Raw genomic sequence first — 26,254 nt, 5'->3', positions numbered from 1 at the left:
CATTTCTCCAGTGTTTGACATTTAATAATAAACACCACTGTTATTTGTTGCTTCCACTGTGTGTTTGCTGCTGTATGACACACTGTATATCAGTCTAGCTGATCTCTTGGCAGATACTAGCTTATTGCAGATATGTTGGTATCAGCAGATATATAAGCTGATAACCAACAAAAATTGCAGCACAGAAATGCCAAAGGTATTGCATAGTTTATCTACCAGGGAGCACTGACAAGTTAATTTTCTAACTGTAAAATGTTTGGCTCAATACATAGCTTAGTCATAAATCTTTCATACCCAAATTTAAGGGATTCTTATCTAAACTTTTGTTTGTTTATGGCATGAGTATGTGTGGCCGATGTATTGTTGGTGGATTTTTTTAAAACGTGCAAACAGCAACACACCTTTACTTTCTCACCAATCTAGAAAGTAAAGGTGTCAGTAAAACGTATGATTTTGGGTTTATATGTTTGTTTGACTGAAGGATCTCCATAGTTTATTGTTGTGTACTTTGGTCTCTGTTTTTTGTTTTCTGTCTGTAGTTGAATCTGATTAGGTAATGCAACAGCAGGGGTCATTTTGTCTTCAAACGTTGGTGTAGTGGCAGTGACCTCAGAAAGTCTAAAACCTTGTGGCACACTAGTATCTCTGATGACAGTTGTTAATGTTTCTTCTTTCCCCTCTCCATTCTGCTCCTGTCTTTGCTGCAGTTTACCCTCTGCATCTTCATTTTCTGTTGTACAAACAGTTTGTACCTTGATGTCAAGAGGAGTCATAGTTTCTGGGTGCAGTGTCGATTGAGGGGAGGAATAATTCTGATCAGCACCTTGTCGAGAATTAAACTTATAAAGACGTGGGATGACATACTGGGGCAACCTTCTTTGAATAGTCACAGCTCTGGGTGGATCTGGGGGTTCAACTGCTCCGTTCTCCATAGGCTTGTGGTTGTTCTCATTTTTAGAAGATCCCTCAACTTTGGGTTTTACATTAACTGTTGTAGAAGGTCCCACTGTGTTTGACTCTGTGTAAGAGTGTTGTGGTTTCTGTACCTTGGGTATGTTTTCCAAGTTTGGGCTTTCTGAAATCTCAGGTTTGGGTCCCTTAAAATATTGTTTAGGAGAGGAATCTGCACATGTGGACCACACTGCACAGCATGGCAGGATGGTTGCCACATGCCAGTTCACTGGAGCCTCTACCTGCAGAGAAGTCTTGTAAGGTGATGGGAGTGACCACTCTGTGACACAAGTTAAACCGAGTATCTCTAGATGTCCATATTTTAACTTGTCTGTGATACACTTTAATGGACAATTACCTTCAACCTCTTGATCTGAAGGTTGGTCCCCCTTTTGCTGCATTTGCTCTGCTTTCAAATTGTTTTTTTCCTCCAGGTTTGAGTTTCCTCTTTGCTTTTGTATTTGTTCTTGCTCATCTGTTTGTTTTTCTTTCAACTGCTGTCTAACACATTTACTTTTCATCTTCCCATGTTGCTTTTGTTTGTGAACAGTTTGAACCAATGCCTGTTTATGCTCTCTTTCCTGACAAGCTACCCTCTGTTTTATGTTACTTGCCACCTTGACTCCTCCAGAAGGCATCTCATTTGAACATTTGAAGTCATTTCCTTTACATACAGTAGCCATGGTCTCAAACTTCTCCATCAAGGAAGATAGGAGGATCCCTTTTCCAGTGAGTCTTGGTTTGACTGGCAGCATATTCTCCCCCCTCTCCTTCTGCTCAGCTATGGCAAACTTGGCCACAATATCCTTCACATTGTTCCCTCTCTTCATTACATGTTCTCTTCTAGCCTGGCCCCTCTTGCGCATGTCAGGCTCACTGTCTTGGCAGTGATTCACATTACCTGCCACTCCTCTGCTAGAGGACAAAGTTCCTACCTCCCTTTGATGGGTGATGGGCGGTTTGGGCGTGGACCTTGTGAATTTGGATTGGAGGAGCTTGAATGTCGTAAGTCGCCGGGATATTAGATCTCCTGCTCTTTGATCTTCTCCACACCCACTTGGCAGTATCTGTTTTTGTTGATCTGACCGGCATTTTTCAGGGATCTTGGACCGGATCTCACCAGCATTTCCTTTGGTCATTGTTCCATTTCCATTTGTCTGAAGTTGAGTCTGCTTCCTTGAAGATTCAGCCCTCTGAACAGGCCAATTTCTATTTCTTATATTTCTTTCAGCTACAATACCCAACACTTGCTTCTCCGGGTCTCTGTTTCTGGTGGTCAAGTTGGGTAGATCCTTTGTTAGATAATGCAGGAGACTCTCCAGAATCCCTCGGAGCACTGGACGGCAGTTGCGGTCTCGTACCAACTTCCTCAACAAACTGGCATCAGGGCTGATACTTGCTTTCTGAGAATCTGGTCTATGGAGAATAGAGGAAATGCAAAACTTAATCCCTATATCTTTCTCCAGTTGAACAGACATGAATAGCTACAGATGTCATTAATGCAACTGAGCACAGTGTTTCCCACAAGTTGGAGGGTTGAAATTTTGCAGTGTGGAGTAGCTGTAAACAACAGACAGTTGAGTAATTGAAAACAGCATTGATTTCACAAAGGATGTCCATTCTGCTAGACCTTTCAGTCAACCTTCACTTGAAACTACATTTCCACTCAGACTTTGGACAGAAGGAAATAATTAGTACAAAAATGAAAAAAAAATGGTTGTAGCAAATATTTGGGTTTGCCATGCAAAAAAACCCAACAACTAATAGAACTGCTTTTGCAATAGCAAAATTACAGTATAGATAATAGGTACATAAAATAGGGTGTTAAAGTTTTAGGATACAATAAAAAAATTGTAATATTCCTTTTTTAACTTTTAGCGCCATCATACAGAGGAATTTTGGGATAATTCATGCTAAAGTATTTCTCATGGAGCACAAATGAGGGCACATTCCATTTACTTTGGCTTTAAATCTCTTTTTTACCTATACACAGTACCAGTAAAAAGTTTGGACACATTTTTCTATTCACTTGAATGAGAAAGTGTGTCCAAACTTTTGACTGGTACTGGAGGTCAAAATGAAAAAGAGAAAAACTGTCATTATCTCTTAATTAAATTGAAAACGGTTTGGTTGATAAAGCATACTGTATGTGGCCTTTTCACAATGACCATACCAAAAGGTCTCCCAAGGACACTCCAAGAAATTTCCAAAAGGACTAGTTTTGTACTTTTACTTCAACAAAATACAGAAGTTTCAGTTCAAATGGAACTCAATATTTTAGTAGCCATTCCATCCCTGCTGCAAAGTGATCAATGTTTAGACTTGAAGAGTTCTAGCAGTGTCGACTTGTTATAGCTGATTAGTTCAGGGGATTGTTGAATGGGTTTGGGTAACAAGAAGAGGAAATCTGGTAGAAAACTAAGATAAGAAAAGCTGTCCATCAAAATAACTGCTGTTAAGATAGAGACAGGGACTGCATGCGTGATATATATCTGACTCCATTTTAATGTTCACTTCATATTAATATTCACCATGTAATGGTGCTTTCACAATCTATACCTGATAAGGGAATCACAGTTCAAATAACAATAAATCATATGAAAACATAATTACTATTCTGCAACTCTCTGCAACTGTTTTGCACAAAAGTTACATCATTACAGAATTTCAACCATATCTTACATGCATTGATAAGCTAAAGATAAATAGGTTCAATCTTGATTTAAAAGTATAGATTTTATGACATGCCTTTAGATTCAAGTAATATTTTCATTTTGGCTTTGTCAAAACCCACAGTAGATAAAATTTACACAATTTTATGCAGATTTTGATGAATTTGATAGTCCAGGACACAATGTTTCTATGTGCTTAATGTTAATACAGGTTAGCTTTTAAAAGGGAAAATGTCAGAGAAGGAAATTATCTTCTGGTTGTAATTATCTACAAGTCTTAGTTTACTTAAAGCTGTAAAAGTTAACTTTTCCCCACAGTTCTGTCATTTGAATTTAATAGAGGCATGATATTGGAGCATTCAGTAGGCTTAAAAGTCATATATGAGATATGCAGTATGTAGATGAGACTGATTCCAGATGTTGGACCAGAGAGATGATCTTGTAGAAAAGTATTCATGAAACTCAACACCCTAAATTGTCGCCCTTTTCATGTTTCCCCGCCTCACAACTACAGTGAGAGGTGCTTTAACTTTTCTGATTCGTGACAGATCTGTGGATAGTGGACAGCAAATTCAAGCAGAGAAGGACAAGAGAGGTGAGGAGAGGACAGGATGCCACTTAAGACTACTGATATACTGCCAAGGCGGACTAGAGGGTAGCGTGGGGCAGAGGAAAGCAGTTTAAAGTCATGTGCAGTTCTTCTGATAGCCAGCAGAGTTCGGGCCAGTGAAGGAGCAGGATTACTTGTCTATGCACTTCTCTGCAGATGCTGCCTTGTAAAGCGCCTCTCCAAGCTCCTCCAGGCGCTCTCTTTTGTCCAAATCCTGGTACAAGTTCCGAGGAACCTGGCTCAAGCCGTGCATGAGGCCATAGAGACAACCTGCAATCAGGCCTGTGGCTTCACTTTCACCTAAAACAACAGAGAAGAGGAGTCACAGTGAGCAGGCCATGTGTTAAATCTGTCTGTGTTTTAAAATGTCTGCAGGTACAGAATGCTACAGTTCTCACCTCCATGAAAAATGCCTCGTTTACACAGTTCAGCCCAGTCGCTCCCTGCAGCCAAAAGAGCGTCGTAGGCTATCATGGGGGCATCATGTCCCCTCCGGCCTGCACGTCCCTCTGAGCTCCAGCGCTTATACATCTGTGTGGAAACATAAGTACAGACAGGAGTACACTGTTCCTGTCAGGAACTGTGTTCACATGAAAATCTGAAGTGAAACTTTTCTTTGTATGTGTGTTGTCAGAGAGGCAGGACTTACCTTGTCTGTCTCCTCAGCATCATAGCGATCAGGGAACAAAGGTTTATTCTGTCCTTCCTTCTCTATCTCTCTCTCTTCCAGGTAAAACTGCCACTTTGCCTCAAAGTAGAACCAGTTTTCCTGATACTCTGCAAGGAAATGCACAGTTACAGATTCATTCATTGACTCATTTTGTTATGTATTTTAGATAGAAATGTCAGTTCACCTGGATTAAAAACTGTAAAATGATGTGCCTCTTGCACACTAACAGAAAGAGAGACAATCTGACCTGCCATGTGTCGTATGGTCTTCTTGCAGTATTCCTCAGCTCGAGGGATGACCTTCATGAGCTCACGGCCCCAAGTCACAAGAGGTTTCCCCTGGATCGCATAGGATGCAAACAACGCCGATGTCAGGGAGCCCAGGAAGCCTGAAGCCCGGAATGACATCTTAAGTGACTATGCCAGTGAAACTCAAACTCACCAATTCAGTAAGTACTAAAATTACATTCTTGTAGGTGGAATGTAATCAGAGACATGATTCAAGAGTTTATCAGCAGCACAAAAATCAGCCTGTGGGTGCAAGATAACATCACCTGTTGGATGGTTGTGGGTCATTCTGCCAATCTCAATGCCAACTTCCACCAGGTTGTCTAGCCTCTCAGGTTGCCAGTATCTCATACCTACACACATGGCCTTAGCAGCTGCCCCGAACCCAGACCCTGGACAGACACATGCACACATCCATATGCATATTTTTATAAACTGTAGTTTTGTAGCACTCATAAAATATAAAACTGATTGGAGAGAAGTTTCCAAAATCTCCAAAGACCTTTTTCATTGAAGGGAGTATGCCAGGCTAACAGGAAGTTGTGAGGTTTGAGGTGAACACAGGTCTCCACTGTGACAGGATCAGGGGCTCTGCCCTGGAGAGACACCATGGCTTCAACATAGAGACGTACCAGCTCCCGGTATAGGTCCTCCAGACACCAGTAATCTGGACAAGCACACACATATACAGTGACTAAGAGTCATTCATGATTGGCATGCAAAGGCGAAATGAGTGGTGCAGTGGTGGGCTAAGTTTAGCCTCAGCCTGCCACACCACAGATTAGGACCAGCATGCCTGTGGAGCAAGTGGAGTCACTTCCACACACCATGAGGTCAACAGGGATCCACGAGCAGAGCCCACAGCCAGCCTGCTAGAATTTTGTTTATGTGTGTCCCGTATGTGAGAGAGAGGGTGAGCCTGTGTTGACAAAGAAGCATCACTTCTAATTTAGTGGTCTAGGACTTTGATGAAAGACAGGGACTTTCAGCCCCTTGATTCAACTTTGGTATAGATACTGTTACACAGAGGATGAGGGAGGATTGTCAATCTATGACTGTCAATCTATCTTTGAATGTGTGTTTTCTAGTCCTTCTCCAGACAACAATGATTGTGCATTTTTTCTACATTTTACCAGAGGAGCCAAATTGTTGTGGGAGCCAAATACAGTATTTTTTAAATTTCTCTATTAACATTTGACACACAGGAAAAATATGTTCTCTGGACCTCTGTATGCCGCTCAGAAGATTGACAAAGCAAACTGACATTAACAACATTTATTCCACCGTGATGTTTTTGGCTGGCTGCTGTGTGTGTGTGCAAGTGTATATATGTGCAGGCATGCTGGAATGTGGCTAAATAGGGCTTCCTAATCTCAAAGTATGTCATCACCATTTTACAGGGCCACTGTCAAATATGGCACGGGCCAAATATGATACAGGTAGATTATGGAAGAATCTGACCAGCTATTGTTCTGTATTAAAGTATTCTATTTTGGACTCTGTCCTGGCAACTCCTGGCCATACTGGGGGGGGCTTAAAATGGCATTAGGGTGAGGGAATTCATATTGAGGTTTCTACTGAGATTTCAACTTTGATGACTGGATGCAGGGAGGGATTATGATATGTCAGCAGCTTATTTTTCATTCAGAATTTCTGCCAGTGAGTGATTAGCAGCTTCCACTGACTGTATAGAAGAAGCTATTCTGGTCCTTCTAAATGAAGAAGGATCAAAAGCTCAGCTGGACCAGTCTGATGTTGTGTTTAGGGTTTGAGGTTATTTGTGAAGTTAAATTTTAATATATATGTGCAATGTAAACACTGATATTAAATATTTAAGACAAGAAGAATGAGATCAAGTTAGTGTATAATCTTGCAATGATTTCAGTTCTCAAATCATCCTCTTAGCAGGTAATAAACCATCTTTGTCACTCTTCTCAACATCAATCCTGAACATACCTGTTATAAGTGCCTCTGCTGTGGTCATGTGCATCAGCGTAGCATCACTCAGGGGCCAGTTATCAGGGTCCAGTTTTATGGCCCCCAGACCTCCAAGAGAGGCCAGTTCCTCTTGGATCTTCCTGCCTGAAATGCAGTCTTCCCAGTGGCCCTTTCTGTAGCCTAAGGCATCACCAACACCACCCAGAACCATGGCTGCCTTGAATTTCTCCATGATACTGGGCTCTGCTCTTCAGACAATAATCAGGACAAAAATCACTCCACCCAGATAATCAGGACCACAAGATCTTCTCTTGAATGAGTCAGGCACGGACAAATGCCAAGATTTCAGTCTTCTTAACCACCTCAGAGGACTCCCAAACACAGAACAATAGAAACAGAGCAAAATCTCTTCCCCCCAAACATCCTGAAGAACTTCAAACAGCCTCTCCGGTGATCACGCTGTTGCTGAGATTTCTGCTTGCTGTGAAGCAACCTCAGACCTCTCTCTTCAACTGTGCATAATAGCTCTACTCAGTTCCCACCCTCAGAGCTCTCTTCTAGTCTCACACGCAAACATGTACCCTCTTGTATCAAGGGTGGGCACTCACATGACAGCATCATGTTATCAGCCGCAGCTTCTTTGTGTTGGGCGGCGGTGAGTTCAGCTGTGATCAGGTGTCTCCTAAAAAGGCAATCCCCATGGCTCCATAGCCTAAAAGCTCCAGGGCTGGATGTGGAGTGGCAATGGGGGCTGGACACGCTGGAAGAGATGCTAATGTACTGCTGGGCCGGAGTGCAAGCTTGTCAGCTTGTGCCAGACCTTGTTGACATCCCATCCATCCCTTGGGAGGAGGGTAAGAATGGAGCATCATCCCAACTGATGCCCCCCCAACTCTGTTCGTCTGCCTCCTCGACATCAGCTAATCTCTACAGTTATGTGAACTGTATCCAAGAGTTTCTGCCCACTTCAGTTTCTTGAATTCTCATCTTGACCTAATGCCTTGATTTTGCCTCTTTTGAGTCCTGCAAACTACCATAATCTTTTTTTTCCTCACATCTTTCATTATTTCCATTTGTCTGTTGGTGATTGTATCCCTAAACATACTCATAGTAACAGGCGAGAAAGTATTACCAGAAGAGCCAATGGTGATGATGATATGCAGCAGGAATGCAACCTGATAAGGGACAACTGTTACCAAGCTGTCGTTTTACATACACTCTCAAACACACACTGTAGGGCAGGGGCTCTCAGGAATATGCAGGATATTTTTATTCCAATAATACTTGCTATTTATTTTGCATCTTTTAAAAAAAAAAGGCCATGTTAGGCTTGGATAAAAAAAAGAAGCAGACTCTGAGGCCTTACTTGGGCACAATTATAAAAACCCACTTATGTATAGAGCATAATACCACATCCAGTAGGGCTGCATGATGGTTCAGTTTTAATGTTGACCAACTTTCAGTGGATCATAACGTGATCTTATCATGTTATTGTTTTACAGAATATTGTTATTCAAGTCAAAGCAAATTGTAACTTAACTGAAGTCACTGAAGTTTTTGTTTGATATACAAAATGTAATGTGTAACTGTGTATTACAGGTGACTGCACTGGACATCAGATTGATTTGTTTTATAGATGATTTTGCACAGTTGCCATTAAATGATTCATACCAATTTCAGATACTGATTTTAACCATTTCACCTAACCCTAGAAATACACACTTGCTGACCAGCATCAAAATAAAAGTGATGCTTAACACACATTTGTATTCACTGTCTATAACCATTTGACAGGTCAGTTTGTTTCTGACAACATAAACTTTTTGTCAGAACTAACTGCTGTATTTGGTAGATAGAAATACATTTTTACAAGACTGTTAAAAACAACATGCTTTATTGACAACCTTTTTAAGAAACCAATGCACTGTATGCTCCTGTGACAAAACATAATATTCTGTCAATACCTGTTTCCTCGCCAGGAAAAATAATACTGTTTTGATAGAATGATGCGCATGACCAAAAACAGTTGATCACACATTTGACAACAACAACAAAAAAAAAAACGTACCGAATGTACCACTCTAGCATACTAAAGAATGTCACATTTTCCTGCTCCAGGGCCACAGACAGTGTCATGTCATGAAGTCAACAACAATCAGCTGGAAGATGATTTCAGACCATCTGCCTTGTTCCATGATAAGTGTGTGAACAAGCTTGTGCTGTAACACAGGATTGTGCACATACAACATGGTACTGTCAAAAACACTTAATATGGCATATGTCAGTGAACAAAAACATAATACACTTTATGTTTCGTTTAGAAGATGAACAATACGGTGTATCCTTGTGTTTTAAGTCATGATGAAGCTGCTTTCTTTGCATTTGCCTTCAATCAAGGACCGAAGGCATAATGTAAATTAATTAATTATGCCTCATTTGCCTCAACCTCTTAAAATACAACATTCATGCACACCACTTTAGTTTTGGACTGACTTACACATACATAAATATGAGAACTTTAACTCAAGTTTTCCAAACTAATGGAAATAAAAGGCAATTATTTCCCCCGTAGTGAGCTGTTGACAGGGCAGAGCAATTTAGTGCAGGGAAATAAGCCATCCTTATTTCAACATATGGTGTACGTGTTATCATTGGCAGGGCAAGATCAGCCTTGCTGGTTGCGGTTTAGACCATAAAACATGATGATTACTGACATGAGCGCAGGAAGCTGCCTGATGTTCACTGGGAAAGGATGACTCGTACCTGAGCGCCATTTTCTGTCACACTCTTTAGAGGGATGCATTTAGCATATATAGCGTTGTTAATGTGTTTATAAATATGCTTAATGAGTAAATTGACCTCTACTGGTTGGAAGGCTCAAATCTTCTGGCTACACCTATCATCCCAGCTGGATTTAGTCAGGTGTGGTCTGCTGTACTTTTCACTATATCCAGCTGTGATGTAGTGTTGGATAGTACATTGAGAGGTGCTGTACCACATAGCCACCCCTAGATGGCAGCACAAGCAGTGCTCTATGAGTGTGACATGCTCCTCTGTGTAATAGTTAAATGGTGTGTTTACATGCCACCATAGCATAACAGTTGCTTATCCATGAAAAGCATCAAATTAAAACCTCAAACTGTGTAAACAAACAGTTAAAATACTCTTGGCTGGGATGTGGATGTTAAAATTCTCGCATGTAACTGAAACCTACTGTCATATAAACTGAATAGCTCGGTAGCTGTATACAGTGCTGTCTGAAAAAAAGACCTAAAACAGAAAAAGTTTAAATCAGTGCAGTTTGTAGAGTTGGCAAGTCATCATCACCTGGATAATAATAATATTAAAAAAAAAAAAAAAAAAAAAAACAGTCAACGTGCCAGTCAGTTTCCTCTTTGTGTACAGCAGTTTACACACTGCAAAACTAAAGTCAACCAAAAATAAAACACGGTAGCATTTTAAAAATGAGGATCCTATATGATTCAGGTACTAATCATGATTATAAATGTAATTACCTGTTTTCTCAGTTATACATTTTCGTTCTTCTAAAAGCGTATCTATTCTTACTCCTATGAGTACAGTACTTTACTGTAACAGTAGTGCTGGTGCTGAGCTCAGAAAGCATGCTGCTCTGTCCAATTCTCAGATCAGAGTACAAGACTCTGATCTGAACTTTTCACTGTCGCTCATTAAAGGTGAATCAGAATTTCTTAAATTCACATTGTAATAAAACCAAATTAAAATATTTAGCTTTGTATTGTAAAAGAGGCTAAATGTTTAACCCCTCAAAACAAACACACACACACACACACACATACATACATACATACAATGACAACCAAGCACACCTTTTCCTCTGCTCTCAGTGTGATTGTCAGAGAGCTACACATTCGCAGTCTCAGTGAAAATCATGTAGATTATATTTTTCCTCCTCAACGTCCATGGCACCGCTTCACGCTAGCTGACAATAACATGCAGATTTTTTAACATACTGTTCCATTCATTGACAAGGCAAGAGGCCACATCCTACTGCATCTATAACTTAATCCTCTGTGTGTGCTGACAGCTCACTGTTACTGTCCTTCCTCATTGTGCCAAAGGTGCAGGTTAGTGAGCCATGTCCACAGCAGCAGTTCAAAAGCCACACCCAATGGTTATTTGCCCATAAGTGACAAGTATCAGGGTAACCATAATTTCCATATTGCAATCCAAAAGTCTGTCCTTGCCGGTCCATTTGCAGTCAACCAAAAAAAAAAAAAAAAAAAATCTCAGCCCAGTTTTCCTCTTTGAACTGGTGTTCCAGGTCACTCCCAACCAAGGCATTGGATGCAGTTGGAAGAACATTCTGGACGACAATTTGCAGACAGGCTTATTGGGATAAAGTCTCTTTTTGGCTCATTTGTATAAAAAAATCCTCATTCAGAAAAAGAAAAGTGGGAGAAACACAAACTCCATTCATTGCATGAAGCTGGGACAAACACTATGTCATGTTGCGCTTGCTCCCTGTCACGATTGGCCGAGCAAACTCCACAAAGTCATCTATTAGGACAGGCCACGCCCCTGAGGAGATAATTAACATATTTACAAAATCACCTTAAAAAGCAGTAAGACTTTACTCTGATTAGGTGAATCACAGTTGCTGTAGTCTGAGTTAATCAAAGTCATACTAGGATATCTGCATGCATTTTAATTTGTTTGGCTTTCAACATTTAAATTAAATCACTCAACCGTATACTCATGGACTGTGCCATGGATCGCATTTATCCTGATGGCTTTAATAAGCTCACCTTCTTCATCATAGTTTGACATGTCGTCTGCAATCATATTGCCAAAGTCCAGAAGGAGGTTCCATGTGTCCTTGGGGATTGACCGCTTGTGATGCTCCTGAATGCAACACAGTAACAAGAATACAGTGAGAGTTGAACAGAGTGATTAGAAAAAAACAATCTCCTGTACATCAAACATCTATGTAATACAGCAGAACTATATTTAATACAACCTTAAGACTTCTTATAGCATTTAATTGTTGAAACTGCCAGAGCAGTATTGAGTGGACTAATAGTTTATAATTCTAATAGTTTTGCTCCTCTTCACCTGTAAATGAGACGGACAAAATATGCACAAAATAGAATCCTGCTGACACACAAAAAATAAATAATTGGGTGAAAATAAAACTTGTGTAACAAACACTTTCTACACTCACCAGCAGGAAGCGGTTCCAGAGATCCAAGAACTTGAAGCGACCTGTGAGAACTAGATTCCAGTAAGCCACGGCCATCTCTAAATCTAGGACAAAATGAAGAATAAAATTTTTTTTTTTTTTTTAATTTTCTGATTTAAATCCAGGTGAATATCAGTTTGACTTAACCTTTGAAAACTTCTGGGTACTTTTTGGTGGAAATCTGTAAAAACCAAAAGTGACAAGCTTTACTTTTACTACATGTTTTTAGGCTTACTTACCTAAGCCTTTCTGCCCGGGATTCTTGGCAAAATTGAAGGTAAATTGGTAGAAGTCTTTGAACTTCCCTGTGTCTTTCAGCTCCTGCTCTAGTCTGGGAAGGATCGCCTTAAGTTTTTCAGGACTGTCACAGCTGGGGGAGACATTGGAGACAGACAACATTATCAGACTTCCAAAAATTGTAAGAACAGCACATGTAAAACGTCCATTAAGTCTAAATCAGAGGTTTCTGATCAACAAGTCAACTTTATAAATAAATAAAAAACATTTATTCAACAAAAAAATGCAGTTTGACATTCAACATACTTTGCTCATATCACAAACTATTTCTGCAAAGAACTTATACAGCCTTATACTATTTAAAAACACATTTTCATAATCGTATCCCTAATGTAACTTTAATATTGTATATCCTTGTAAATAATTCAGTGGCACAACTACCTGTGATTACATTCGAATGAACCATGTATTTAATGTTAAACATTTGTGTGGGATTTGTGCACTACATAACACAAGCATATCGCTCACCCTAGTTCTGACATGCCATCCAGGAACTCTTTCCTGCTGAACTCGCACTGCGTGGCTGCTCTGAACTTCCATGCTACCACCAGTATGCTCATGCTAGCCGGGTCCAGGGTCAGGTCATCACAGAACTGCTGGATCCCATCAATGCCTATCTTGTTCTCATCCTGAGGGTCTGCAAAAAAGACAGCGAAGAAAAGTGAGCAAAAACAACGTGAGCAGACAGTCCTGATAAGCACGAGCATTAAAACTCTAGTAGTTGATCCCCAACGCTTACCTTTGTATCGGTTGTAGAGCTGTTCCAGCTTCTTGCGGTCTACTGAGGTTTTCATGGATTCTTTGTAGTAGAGTTCTGGATTCTGGAAGTAGTTGTCTGTGGCGACTTCTAGTTTCCAGTCATTCTGCGTCAGGCAGTACACAGCTGTCCTCTCCCCCGCCTGTGTGAAGGACATGAACTGCCGAACCTTGTCCTTCTGCGATGACTTCAACTTGTGCTGTAAGACAAATCCACATGGGTGTACAGGAACACAGGTAAATGCAGGGTGGAGTCACCTACTTTGGGCCAGAGAGAAATAAACTGGGCCCCCTATTGAGCCCCCCCAATGCAAAATGCAAAAGCCACCTTAAGGCCTTCATTATTTCAGTCTTTATTATGCTTTAGAGGTGCATAATACCAAACAAATCAGGACAAGTGCCCCCTTTGCCCGGCTGGTACTTCAGCCTTGTGCCATGTGATGTTGGGACTGCACTTGAACAAACACACACGCAGCCAGAACTTTTTAAACATTTGATTTAAAAAGTGCAAAGGTTTTATTTCCATTAAAACCTGAATTTCCATTAGAAACCGGACTGGAAATGTGTTGCTGTGACTAATCTATGTGCACTTCAATACTTGAAGTGCTGGGACTGGTATGCGTGCATACAGTTAGAAAGGAAAAGACTCATACCACGCGTGCAACAACCGTTATAGTGCAAGTGCATTGAAAGGTAATGACAGCATTACCCCTTGCAAATGCACCACCGCAAGGTTCCGTTGCATTGCAAAAAAAAAAATACCTCGCCGTGTTAATTCAACCTCGAAGGTCATCGATTGCACGTCTTTGCAGAACTGCAGACCTGACCCACCCGATGATCAAACAGCAAATTCACCGTGACAGGCCAGTGTTTGGCGACCCAGTTTTCCCGGGGAAGGGGCGTTTGATCCTGCAGACTCTCTCCTGACCCGGGGGCAGCAGCACGGGCAGCAAGCTACCAAAAAGGGAAGGGTACGTGTCGCAAGTGCGGGTGTCGGATCTCCAAATATACCAACAACTGACCTTCCATTTCCCTCATATTCCCGACACACATCACCCTGACAATGCGACACTTGGCTGAGGACACCCCGCTCCCCCGTGTCGGTGTGTCCCCGTAACGTACATCACAGCCATTATCGGTATTTGCACTTGTTGAACGGGTCTAAACAATTGTCCTGGTTTCTCATTTTCAAATTTTACCTACCATTTTATCACCCGCTGTTTTGGCCAACTTGATATCCAATTACCCCTGTTGCGCATGCGTGAAAAGAACTGCGCTACTGTGAGGGAAATGTGTTCATGGGAATTGTAGTTCTGAAGCAATGCAATCCCACAGGCCCTGTGATTTGGATATTTTCAGCTCAACCTTAATTGATACGCGAGCTTTAACAGACAACTATTTCGGAAAAATATTTACTTGTTGGTTATTAAATTGCTGGTTACTGAGACCCAGTGAAAGGAAAAAGGTCACAACTTGTGGAAACTATGATGTTACCATATGATAAGTACAGGTTTTGAGCCAGGCCAGGCGTTAAAAACTCCGTTTCGAAACTATTGAAGTTGCATTGTTGTTTTTAAATAATATTGTATGGCGTCAAACAACCGTTAAGACGTGTCAAAGTGAAATTTACCTGAAAAGAGCTGTCAAAAGTTGAGTTCACTACGGTCGGGCTGGAAAAACAAAAACATCTGAAAACTACAACTCCCATATCAAAGCAGATAAAGGTGTTTCGGAAGTAATGTTGAGATGGATCAAAGTTATAGCGATGCGATTATATTTAGAAAACAGCGCAGCAGTTGTTTTATTTCAGCTGCAGTTTGTGTTGACGTTTCATTTTGACAAGTCTTGATGAGACGTTTCCAAAAAAGTTGCTGTTATTAACGTTAACGGCGGCTGTTTCGCTAATGTTAGCGAAGTTCTGTTAGCTCGGGTGTTGTGTCACGGTGAGTGAGTGTGGACTCAGCTGGCTGGAGCTGGTCTGACAGCTCGGAGGAATTTGAGGCTGTTACAAAACAGGTTGAACTTTATACACGCTGATTTAAAAAAAAACGGATCAAACTTGAAATTCGAGGTTCATTATCATCGGCAACTGCAATATCGTACGTACCTGGACGAAGAAACGTTGGCCTTGCCTTCGTTAGCACGAACAATGTTCCCGACGGCTGGAGGTCGAAGTAAACATGAAGTTGTTTGCCAAGTAAATCGGTAAACGCCTGCATCGACGCTGGCTTCAGCTATGTGGCAAAGGGAGGAGGGGTGTCGGTACAACAGCCCGATTGTTCCCTTCTTCTTCAGTCGTGGAGTGGAGTTGAGAGCCAGCACAGTGCTGATATTTCGCAGGTAGCTGTAAGCCTTTGTTCATTTATCTGTTTGCATTGATGAAGTGAAATGAGTCATACTGTATGTGATGTTATGTGTTTGGGATATTGATCAAATGAATGATTTCCCCCTGTCCTGGTGTATGTTCAGCTTTGTATGATGGTAGGCAATAGCTTTCTTAAATGTTCATTGTATGTTTTTCTTATTTACATTGTGTCTACATGTTTGGTAATGATCTGTGAGTATTTATTTTAAAAATTGCATTAATTGTCAGTATACAACAACCCTCTGATTTTAGATAACTAATCATGACAATCAGAACAGTGGTGGAAAGCAACTAAGTACATTTACTTTACATAAGTATTTCCATTACAGGCTACTTCTACTCTACTATGCACTTTTTACTTAACTACATTAACAGCTATGGTTACTAGTTACTCATTAGCTTGTGCTTTTACATACTGAACAAATAACCAGTTTAGAAAATATGCATTGTTAAAGAATAAACCGCACATTATATGTAGTAGTTAAATGAGCTCCACCCAAATTGACTACAGCGTTAAAGTACCAGCAACATGTTAATGATGGCAGCAGCCATTCTGCATAATTGGTTATTTTATTTTGTTTGTAATACGTCTGCACTATTACTTAAGTTTGATTGCAAGACTTTTACTTGTAATGGAGTATTTTTATAGTGTGGTATTGCTACGTTTACTTGTAGTAAATTCTGTGAATACTTCAAGTGCTTTACAGCTGCCTTTTGGCTAAAGAGCAGACTGTTAAAGGTGAGAAGAAGCAGAAGTGTAAGGAAGCATGTTAGAGTTTTCTTTTGCAGTTCCTAAAATTGCATTTGCACCCTATCAAAAAATGCTCCATCAGATGTCATGGATGTAGTAAGACTCCTCCAAATTTAAGAGACTCAGTTAATTTCTGTGTGTGTGTGTGTCTGTGTGTGTGTGGATGATCTTTACAGAAGCCAAGCTCTGAACAGTGGCGCTATTGATTTGCACCAACAGTAGCTGAGTGGCTGCAGTCCAGTCATTGGAAGAAAGACAGAGGAGGAGTTTGGAAAGTAAACATCACTCGGCTTGACTCATGCTCACAAAGGTGCGGAGCAGCTTGAATCATTCAGTCATTATGCTATTGTGGTAAAAAGATCATGTGAAAGCAAGCACATGATGCAGGACTGGGAGGGCACACTGATGACAGTCAAGCAGTTTCAAAAATTGTATTCAAGTGGTAGATGGAAATGTAACAGCTTATTACATGTAGGCAGAGTAGCAAGCATTGCTGGATTTCATACAGTACATGTGACGTGCTCAGTCAAGTCAAATGCACTTAACACGGGACTACAAGGTGCTATTAGCTACTCAAACAGCGAGCGGTACAGGCCCAGGTGTATACACAGCTGTTGTTTAAGCTGTTCAGCTGTAACCATACCCTGCTTAAAGATTAAACCTCTCTTGAGACGGCACTAGGATTGAAGCACAGAGTGCACAAAAGCAGAGAGTGGCCCACATAAAAAGACATTACCTAACTACATCATATGAAGCCTTTGGTGGAGGGAACAATTTTAGGACAAATAGCGTCACTAGCTGTGCTTCAAAGGATATGGCTGACAAGTCCTTTATTTCTATATTTTTGTTATTGTCAACAAATTCCATGAAAAGACCAAAACCAACAATACGTTCATCCTTCTTTCAGTAATTCCTGAATTTCAAAAAATCTTTGAAAACAAGTCGTACACCTACACTTTCATTTTAAAAATCTGCTAAGTATATTCCTAAAACACTTAGGCACTGTAGTTTTTAGATAACATGACTCAAACAGGAGTAAAAAGTACATTTGTTGAGGACTATTTTTGAACGGCACATTTGGTGCACAAGTTTTTAAGGTCACAAGGCGGTGTATGTGGGATCACTTAAAGTGTCCATGTTCACTGTAATCATCGAACATGTCATCCAATACAATCGTGTGGCTTATTGATGTCTTAAAAGTTTTTGGACAACAATGGAGGTCTGTAGTATAATTCTTGTTAGTAGGATCAATTAATTGTCGGTGTTGGTCTCTTCATGGGATTTGTTGACGATAAAAAAACAAAATTTCACCAGACTTATTCTTTAAACTCTCCTGACATCTTCATTTACAACCCCCTCTCTCTCAATACACTTTTTGAGTCCATCCATACAATAGAATTTGCATCTTTATGCCATTTTTTTCTGCTGATCTTTGTAACAACCATCCTCTACCTGGCATAATCTGTCTTTCTCTCCCTTTTCATATTTACAGGCCTCCTTCTCTCTATCAATCCCCACACCCTAGTGAAGACAGAAGCAGAGTTTTGGATGCAGGTTGTATGTTGGCTGCTGTGCCTTGGCCTGGCGGGGGCAGTTGCTGTGCTGCAGAAGGACCAGGTAGCCCAGCATGCTATCAAGCTTTATCGGAGCAAGGGGGCCACACATGGCCACAGCTGGGTGGCCAGCAACTGCAAGCGGCTGGTGGGCCTCCTGCGTCAAAAGAATGTTGTTGTCAAGAAGCTGGCAGCCGCTGCTGATGCTGTTGGACAAGACCGAGCCCTTTCAGAACCAGAAAGGCATTTCCAGGTACGTAGATAACAGATTGATCAGTATGAAGGGGTTTGTTTGCAACTTTTTAGCTGTATTTTATATCCCATCATCTAGCTGATGCTTGAGACATAAGGTGTCCAACTCTTGATGGTAGTGTCTTTGTCTGTCTGTGTGTTGAGTTGACACATTTCTGTCAGCACAATAACTCAATAACAATACATGTTTGATTCCTCATACAGCTCAGGTTCCCCACACACACAGAGATGACCTGTTTAGATAGTCAAGCTGATCATGCTTACATACCTTCCTATAAAATCACTATATAACATTTCAAGCCAAAGCAAGTGGATGTTTTTCCTTTATTACTTATGCTATCTGGATCTATTTTGCTACTATGTATCTGTTCCCAAATCCATATGTAATGAAGACATGTCAGCCTTCTGATGTGTTTCAGAAGGTAAATAGGCATCAGTAAAAGAGGATGGCCTATATTTTGCAGCTTTATGGCTGACTAATGTCTCCCTGTCTGCCTTCAGGTTCACACTCTGGAGGTTTTCCAGAAGGAGCTGAATGAGAGCGAGCACTTGGTGTTCCAGGCGGTGCACAGCCTGCAGAGGGCGCTGCAGGGAGACTACAGGGATGTGGTCAACATGAAGGAGAGCAGCAGACAGAGGCTGGAGGCCCTCAGGGAGGCAGCTATAAAGGTGTGGTCAGCAGTGTTTCATGGATACTACATCAGAGGGCAAGGGGAAAGGGAACAGATGCATATTCAGTCAGTCTCAGTGACAAAAGATTGAAGCATAGTGATGTATGGATAACTTTTTTCCATGTTATATATAGAAATATGTACATGTTGGAAAACACAAGGAATGCATTATGATAATGTCACAGTGTCAATAATGATACTGAATTATCACCCAGAAATACTTGAAATAGGAAATTGAAATATTCTGTTGTTCAAATGAATGATTCCGTGGATAATTTCCATTAAAACATAACAAGATGTTTTAGTTTTTACAAGTTTTGTCTGATGTAATGCAAAGCAGTGAAACACAATTCATTGTATTGAACATCAAATCATGATTTATATGTTGATATCTGAAGACACAGTTTACAATAACATTAATAGACAACTTTGAATAAATTATAAAAGCATTTTAATGTTGATTTTTTTTTTTCAGTTTATTCCTCAATATTTGTTATTGGCAGCTCAGAATGTCTCAATCAGAATATTAATATTATCATAGAAAATACCATTATCTAATGCAGAAACTCCATTGCATCACACAACTCATTATGCTTTGTGCCTCTCCTTGACCTACTTATCATATCATGTGTAATTTTATGTCTTGTGAGTATGTGAATTCTCTGGGTGTGTCAGCTGAGTGTATGTTATCACACATGTCTGTGTTAACATGTTTGTACATCCTTGTCTTTGACTTGCACGCACCTGTCTGTTGGGTTTTTTTTCTCACGCTTCAGGAGGAGCAGGAGTATGTGGAGCTGGTGGCCGCTGAGAAGCACCAGCAGGAGGCTGTTAAGAGCGCACTAGCCCAGAACAAGACTCTGTCCATGCTGGATGAGATCTTGGAAGATGTCAGGAAGGCAGCAGACCGGCTGGAGGAGGAGATCGAGGAGCATGCCTTCGACAACAACAAACAGGTCAGAACAGAACAACGTTCACTGGGTTTGAGTGAAGTTACTCTATACAGTTTGTTTCAGACACTTGTAGATTGAAAAGTCTTGAGTTACAGCACAAAAATGTCATCTAACTGTGTTTCCTTCCATACTCTGCTTTTTCTGTGTAGATGAAAGGAGTGAATGTAGAGGCAGTGTTGAGAGTGGAGGATGACGAGGAGAATGGAGGGAAGAGGAAGAACAAGTCCAAGCAGAAGGAAGTGGAAGATGACCTGGGACTGAGCATGCTCATCGACTCGCAGAACAACCAGTATGTCCTGACCAAGCCACGAGATTCCACAATGCCAAGAGCAGACCATCATTTCATCAAGGTCAGTTATTCTTCACTCTCAGTTATGATCCACAAGCAAAAACTCCAAATCCAGTCACACTTCTGCATTAATCTTAATCAAGAATTTTGACAAGGCTTAGAGTAGGGCAGTATATTTTGATATTGTTAAAGTTGTAATCCTGAAGATTTCAGTCCATGTTGATTTAGCGACATCTGTGGTTACCATGGTAACAGCAAGTGCAGTTTGATACTACAGCAAACACAGCAACAAATGAGCAACTTGTGTATCTTTTTACAGTGCAACCAAACAAAGCCACATTGTTTTTAATAAAGAAGTCAACCATTAATAATTACGATCTGATTTCATGCTGTACTAAGTAGTTTTCAGCACAACATCAGGGCAAAGTAAAGTTTGTTACCTTGAGGTTTAAATGAGGTTTGATTTCATAAAAATCTTAAGGGGGAACTGCAACAGTTCTTGAGGAAAATTATTGTATATTTGTAAAAAAAAAAAAGTTCATTGTGAGTCCTACAATGTTATAGGAGTGCAATGCTCAATCTGTCTCTGTCTCCTCTTTCAAGGATTATAAATTTAATCCTTTAAACTTTACCCTTTCATGTGATATGTATGTGCAGGATTTGGTATCAGTGGTGATGCTGTCCCTGCCCTGTGGTTGGATTTGCACTCTGGTGGGTCTTCCTCCCATGTTTGGATATATCATCTGTGGAGTCCTGCTAGGTCCTTCTGGCCTCAACAGTATCAAGGTGTGTGTTTGTGAATGTGTGTGTGGTTGCAGAGTGGGCGTTACAGATCAGACTTAAAGGACTGTACCGTTTTTAGTTTAATTCTTTGTGCTGGTTGTTCATGTCACTATCTGGCTATGTGAATTGCAGTCCATGGTCCAGGTGGAGACTCTGGGGGAGTTGGGCGTGTTCTTCACTCTCTTTGTGGTGGGATTGGAGTTCTCACCTGAACGCCTTCGAAAGGTAAACAACAGGACTGGGAATTTAAATTTAGGATTAAATTTAAGACTGTTCAGACTCAAGTGATTTATAAATGTGTTGTATTTCTTATTTCTTGGAAATTCCCAATTGTTCCAAGTCAATGTTACCTTAAAAAAGCACCTTTTTTATAAAAGCTGATTTTAGAGAGTAATCATTATTTGCCTTGATGAGTCATCTCAGCATCACACTTCTTTCAAGTGTTCATAACATTGTATACACACTGTGTATGTGTCGGTAGGTATGGAAGACGTCAGTACAGGGTTCGTGCTACCTGAGTCTGCTCATGATTGGCGGCGGTTTGTTGTGGGGACAAGTCCTGCGCATCCGACCCACCCAGACTGTCTTCATCTCCACCTGTCTCTCCCTGTCCAGCACTCCACTGGTGTCCCGCTTCTTAGCAGGGGGGAGCAGAGGGGATAAGGAAGGTTGGTGTGTCTGCCTGTGTACATTAATGAACATAAATGTACATTATATTGGGAACAAAGCTTGTAAAGGAATTGCTAAAACAAGTTTTGTGTTTCAGATAAAAAGAACAGTGTATGTTAGTGGCGTTCCCCGTTCATATTTACAGCATAGCATACACCCAAATTAGTCCTAAATGAGAAAATTCATGATACAAAATGTATTCGGGCAGATTAGGTAACTAACACCAAAACTATCTACAAGTTAGATGCCACTAGAGTTGACTTCAGTGAGCTGATCTTTTACATTAAAGAGCAGTTGACACTAATAAAAGCAAATATTGCACCACACGTAACCTTTATATGTTAGAAGTACTCTTTTAGACCAAGTATTAGCGTTACACAGTGGCCAGTAGCATGACTGTATTTGTGTGTGTAACAGGTGACCTGGACTATAGCAGCGTTCTTCTCGGGATGTTAGTGATGCAGGACGTTCAGCTCGGCCTCTTCATCGCGGTCATGCCCACTCTGATCCAAGCGCAGAGTGGAGACTTGGACAGGTCAGTTAGCTCTCACCTGTCCTTGCTTTATTTCCTCCATCTCTAAACATGACACACATGCAGCATCGTAAACCTGTAGTTCCCTCTGTGCACCGCAGCTTCCTGTTTGGAAGTCTGCGTGTGCTGTATCTCCTGGGTCAGGTCCTGGTGTCTCTGGCTGCTGTGTTGCTGCTGTGTGCACTACTCAAATCATTCGTGATTGGCCCCTATTACAAGAAACTGCACGCTGAGAGCAAAGGCAACAAGGAGATCCTGGTACTGGGGATGGCAGCTTTTGTCTTTTTCATGCTGACGGTATGCACTCCGCTTTTAATATTTTCTTCTCAGATAAAAAACTTTATTTTTTCTCTCTACACACTGTATTCTATTGTTTAGATTTCTTGCATTTCTCTACAAATATTTATTATTTCTACTTCAGTATAGTATCATTTAACCTCTTATGAGGAATCTGTGTTGATTTTTGCTGTGCTGATTCTCAAGGTAACAGAGTTTCTGGATGTTTCTATGGAGCTGGGCTGTTTCCTGGCCGGAGCTTTGCTGTCCACCCAGGGTCACATGGTCACCACGGAGGTCATGGGATGCATCGAGCCAATCAGAGATTTCCTCGCCATTATCTTCTTCGCCTCTATCGGTCAGATCCGGCATGACGATTTATGACAGATGTTGGCTTCACTTTGGTATGATGTAAACTGAGACTTACATGTTTTGTTTGTTTGCGTGATGCTGCAGGTCTCCATGTGTTCCCTACATTCGTGCTATATGAACTCACCATCCTGCTGGTGTTGACACTCACACTCGTCATTATGAAGGTACAGCATTTCTCTCTCTTTTGCTCCTTTTCATCTTCTCCTGTATGTGTTTGCCACTCACTCAGTTTTTTTTCCTCCCAGTTCGTGATGGCCGTACTGGTGCTGTCGGCGATCTTGCCTCCGAGCTCTCGACACATTCGGTGGATTGTCTCTGCTGGTCTGGCGCAGGTCAGCGAGTTCTCCTTCGTCTTGGGCAGCCGTGCACGTCGGGCTGGCATCATCTCCAGAGAGGTCAGTGTAGACCGGTCATACAAGTGTTGACAGTTCACTCTTTAGACAAAGAGTATTTTGGGCCTCTATAGCTTTGAGCTGGAATAATTCAAATATAGTACAATAATAATTGTGGAATTTTAGGAAAACATGTACTCAGATGAGAGCATCAATTAGCTTTTTGGCAGCAGTTTCAGAAAAGAAAAGATAAATGTCTAAAAGTAAACTTCTAAACTTTTCTTTTGCTCTCTTTGTCATGGTTATTATTTTTATTAAACGTGGGATTTTGTAAAATATTATTCCATCAGTACACAGGAACAAATATACCAAATAACATACATTCTACAGTGTTAATGCATTATAATGTTGGTATCAGTGATGGTCATTTCAATAAATTCAATTAGGAATAATTGTACACAGTAGTTATAGACAAGCATAATAGACTTTTTGAAATAAAAACAACTAGTGATTCTATCTTCTCAGTGTTTATTTTTTATGCCTGTCTCTCTCTGCTCAGGTGTACCTGCTGGTTCTCAGTGTCACCACTCTCAGTTTGCTGCTGGCACCACTGCTGTGGAGAGTTACTACACACAAATGGGTTCCCCGGGCCGAACGCAAAACTGTCACATGACCAGACTGGTTTCAGGGCCAAAAGGTTACAAAGTGATCTCAGCAACATGACGAGAGGAAGACAAAAGCCCTTACAGTATGTTAACACACTCATGGTGACATGGCCTTTTACGTGCGTGGACCAAATGATCCTCCTTTCCTTTTTGCTTTGACAGACACTAAAACCTTTCTGATCAATTACTGGATTGATTAAGGGAAGGAAAGAAACGGTGGAGGGAAAGAAAAACAGTGTCTGCATCCTCTGCAAACTAATCTCATAAGCTACAGTTTATCTAGAGATTCTTGAAAAAAAATGCTTCACTGATAAAATTTTCTATGTATCATCCGTTACATTTCCTCAATTTAAATCATTCCCTTCACATTTATCGCAAAGAGAAACACTACATTTGTAACCAGGACCATCCATGTTTCTGACCAGTGTCACGTTTACATCTATATGTACTGTAGAAAGGACGTAGATATAAAGTCTGATTTGATAAAATGCTCCACGTTAAAGTTATGTCAATCAAAATACAACATTACTCAACTCCAACAATCTTGATGTTTAAACCTGCAGTGTGGACTTTTACATATAAATGAACGTTGGTTACATTCAAGCCCTTGCCAAACGAGTTCTCACAATATTGATTAAGCCTATCACCCCCAGATAAATTTCTCTGTATTTCACAGTACACAGAGTTTTTAAATCTGATGTAGGTGACTAATTTCCTGCGCTGATGCACTGGAAGTGCTGGAAGTAAACATTTCTGTGGTGGAAAATAGGCTACGAATAGATAATTACCTCATCTGACGACTCCAGCTGTTTTTTTTCCCCTCTGCCCTTAACAGAGCGCTCCTGGACATGGGGGAGATCAGGGCAGGCCCCAACAGCGTCAACAGTGTTTTGTAATTACTGAATTACCACTGTAATTACTTACTCCAGAAGGGGGAGACAAAAGTCCCGCACTCCAGTTTTAAAGCATCCTTTGATTGGAAGAACGCCTACTTGACAGTTCAGTGGAGAAGCACAAAACACTCCTTCAGCTCTGATGCTTTTAACACTCTCTCTTAGAAGTGTTCATGCATCAAGAAGAAAAACAGAGAATTTTAAAGTGTATTTTCCCTCTCTGCCATTTGTAGCTCCTTGACATATGAATAATTTTGTTTTCTATTGACACTCAGTTCTGTCAGCACTTTCAACCTCACATTTATGTGTTCCTTGTAGCAAACACATGGACCAAATCTGAGGATCCAACTTAACTCCATATGTTGTTTCTTCTTTTTCAAGTAAAATGTTTATATTTTTATGTATGCATACATGTTTTTTAATAGGGAAGCTCCTTTATATTATATAAAATGGCCTCCATCTTCCCTTCTGACATTTAACTTAACTCAAATATAGGTTGCTCACAGTGGCAGATTCTGACTCTGATGAAGTGTAAACCTTCTATCCGTTGTATTTAATAGATGATATTTATAGTTAATTCCGATCATTGTAATACTGTGAATTTCGCTGTGCTGACACATTCTTGTGTTACCTAAAAAACTACAATTACAACTTATAAACAGCTTTATTTAGTTATTGTTAGAGACGCTCATTCTCGTCAAATCTAAGAAAATCATAGTACAATGCACATCGGTAAAAGAGGAATGGAGATAATTAAACACTATATTATGTAGCAACTCACAATAACTACAGAAAAATACTTTTTCAGAATTTTTTGCTGATGTTACATAAACAGAAAAAGAAAAATCTTGCACTAGTTACCATTGAATGTCGAACTGATGTGCCTGCTCCGCTCCTCACTGCACTACAACCAAGACGAGTGCGATCTCACTGCGAGTGAGCACTTCTATAGCATCTTGTGCTGTAAACGTCATTGTATTATCTTTCATAATGTGCAATGTAAACGTATGTAACTACATGCTATATGTTGTTTTATGTTGAATATTATTTTTTAAAATATTTTCCTGAAGTATGTTAACAGGAAGGGGTGTTTGAGTTTACATTTTTGCGTTGGTGGCCATGACAAGCTTCCATGCACAGTCAAATGTACATGCATTTTTAAAATTCTTTTATTTATTAAAACATAATGAAAATAAAGGTTTTCTCTGTTTTACTAAGTGTTTTTTTTTTCCTTGGGATGCAGGATGTTTTCTGGGGAAACCTTTATCCACAGATATAACTGCCTCAGTGCTGCTTCCCCCACAGGGCCCTGTCCACACAGAAAGCCTTTATTACACGAACACATGCTGTACATCTGCAGGACTTTTCACAATCTGCTGGAAGCTACACGTTCAGAGTGGGAAATTTCTCATTCAAATGTGTCATAAGTATACATATTCATTTAAATATAAGTCCTCTAAATCAGTAATTTCCAAACTTTTTGTCTTGTGACTCCT

General features: G+C 40.5%; 3 protein-coding genes across 10 annotated transcripts; 1 reads left to right on the top strand and 2 right to left on the bottom strand.

The window, feature by feature from the left end:
* Positions 1-386: 386 nt before the first annotated feature.
* Positions 387-7,820, bottom strand: adprhl1 (ADP-ribosylhydrolase like 1). Its single transcript, XM_044352195.1, has 8 exons — positions 7,147-7,820; positions 5,693-5,857; positions 5,457-5,582; positions 5,151-5,291; positions 4,883-5,010; positions 4,632-4,764; positions 4,368-4,533; positions 387-2,367 (listed from the first exon to the last, which is right to left on the bottom strand). The coding sequence occupies exons 1-8, from the start codon at positions 7,358-7,360 to the stop codon at positions 420-422; spliced, it is 3,021 nt and encodes a 1,006-aa protein (XP_044208130.1). The 5' UTR covers positions 7,361-7,820; the 3' UTR covers positions 387-419.
* tmco3 (transmembrane and coiled-coil domains 3) lies at positions 5,266-25,971 on the top strand. 3 transcript variants are annotated; one of them, XM_044352219.1, is made up of 15 exons: positions 5,266-5,351; positions 16,695-16,828; positions 18,011-18,324; positions 18,825-18,992; positions 19,771-19,950; positions 20,097-20,297; positions 20,894-21,022; positions 21,152-21,244; positions 21,501-21,687; positions 22,106-22,223; positions 22,322-22,517; positions 22,704-22,854; positions 22,953-23,032; positions 23,114-23,263; positions 23,760-25,971. In XM_044352219.1, exons 3-15 carry the CDS (start codon positions 18,067-18,069, stop codon positions 23,871-23,873), a joined length of 2,025 nt encoding a protein of 674 aa, XP_044208154.1. In that variant the 5' UTR covers positions 5,266-5,351; positions 16,695-16,828; positions 18,011-18,066; the 3' UTR covers positions 23,874-25,971. The 3 variants fall into 3 exon arrangements, with proteins under 3 accessions (XP_044208154.1, XP_044208143.1, XP_044208162.1); XM_044352208.1 differs by lacking the exon at positions 5,266-5,351 and adding an exon at positions 15,637-15,742; XM_044352227.1 differs by lacking the exon at positions 5,266-5,351 and adding an exon at positions 15,659-15,742 and having other exon boundaries at positions 16,738-16,828.
* On the bottom strand, positions 9,006-15,597 carry dcun1d2b (DCN1, defective in cullin neddylation 1, domain containing 2b). 6 transcript variants are annotated; one of them, XM_044352268.1, is made up of 7 exons: positions 15,510-15,597; positions 13,386-13,602; positions 13,115-13,283; positions 12,589-12,719; positions 12,332-12,414; positions 11,916-12,012; positions 9,006-11,688 (listed from the first exon to the last, which is right to left on the bottom strand). In XM_044352268.1, exons 2-7 carry the CDS (start codon positions 13,558-13,560, stop codon positions 11,609-11,611), a joined length of 735 nt encoding a protein of 244 aa, XP_044208203.1. In that variant the 5' UTR covers positions 13,561-13,602; positions 15,510-15,597; the 3' UTR covers positions 9,006-11,608. The 6 variants fall into 6 exon arrangements, with proteins under 6 accessions (XP_044208203.1, XP_044208186.1, XP_044208196.1 ...); XM_044352251.1 differs by lacking the exon at positions 15,510-15,597 and adding an exon at positions 15,033-15,131; XM_044352261.1 differs by lacking the exon at positions 15,510-15,597 and adding an exon at positions 14,606-14,695.
* Positions 25,972-26,254: the final 283 nt, after the last annotated feature.

Source organism: Thunnus albacares, chromosome 1 (genome assembly GCF_914725855.1).
Source record: "Thunnus albacares chromosome 1, fThuAlb1.1, whole genome shotgun sequence".
In the NCBI taxonomy this organism is placed as follows: Eukaryota; Metazoa; Chordata; class Actinopteri; order Scombriformes; family Scombridae; genus Thunnus; species Thunnus albacares.
Note: the sequence above shows the minus strand (reverse complement) of the source record. Positions and strands in the feature narration are given on the sequence as shown.

What these genes read in the sequence shown, in the direction of transcription:
- tmco3 (XM_044352219.1), top strand. Translation starts at nt 18,067, where the DNA reads ATGCAGGTTGTATGTTGGCTGCTGTGCCTTGGCCTGGCGGGGGCAGTT. An exon ending in TTGTCTTTTTCATGCTGACG is followed by an intron (nt 22,518 to 22,703) that starts GTATGCACTCCG and finishes CTGATTCTCAAG; the next exon opens with GTAACAGAGTTTCTGGATGT. An exon ending in TATCTTCTTCGCCTCTATCG is followed by an intron (nt 22,855 to 22,952) that starts GTCAGATCCGGC and finishes GTGATGCTGCAG; the next exon opens with GTCTCCATGTGTTCCCTACA.
- adprhl1 (XM_044352195.1), bottom strand. Translation starts at nt 7,360, where the DNA reads ATGGAGAAATTCAAGGCAGCCATGGTTCTGGGTGGTGTTGGTGATGCC. An exon ending in AGCAGAGGCACTTATAACAG is followed by an intron (nt 5,858 to 7,146) that starts GTATGTTCAGGA and finishes GTGCTTGTCCAG; the next exon opens with ATTACTGGTGTCTGGAGGAC. An exon ending in GACCCACAACCATCCAACAG is followed by an intron (nt 5,292 to 5,456) that starts GTGATGTTATCT and finishes TCCGGGCTTCAG; the next exon opens with GCTTCCTGGGCTCCCTGACA.
- dcun1d2b (XM_044352251.1), bottom strand. Translation starts at nt 15,110, where the DNA reads ATGGGAGTTGTAGTTTTCAGATGTTTTTGTTTTTCCAGCCCGACCGTA. An exon ending in CTTTTGACAGCTCTTTTCAG is followed by an intron (nt 13,603 to 15,032) that starts GTAAATTTCACT and finishes TTTGTCTTACAG; the next exon opens with CACAAGTTGAAGTCATCGCA. An exon ending in GCTCTACAACCGATACAAAG is followed by an intron (nt 13,284 to 13,385) that starts GTAAGCGTTGGG and finishes TCTTTTTTGCAG; the next exon opens with ACCCTCAGGATGAGAACAAG.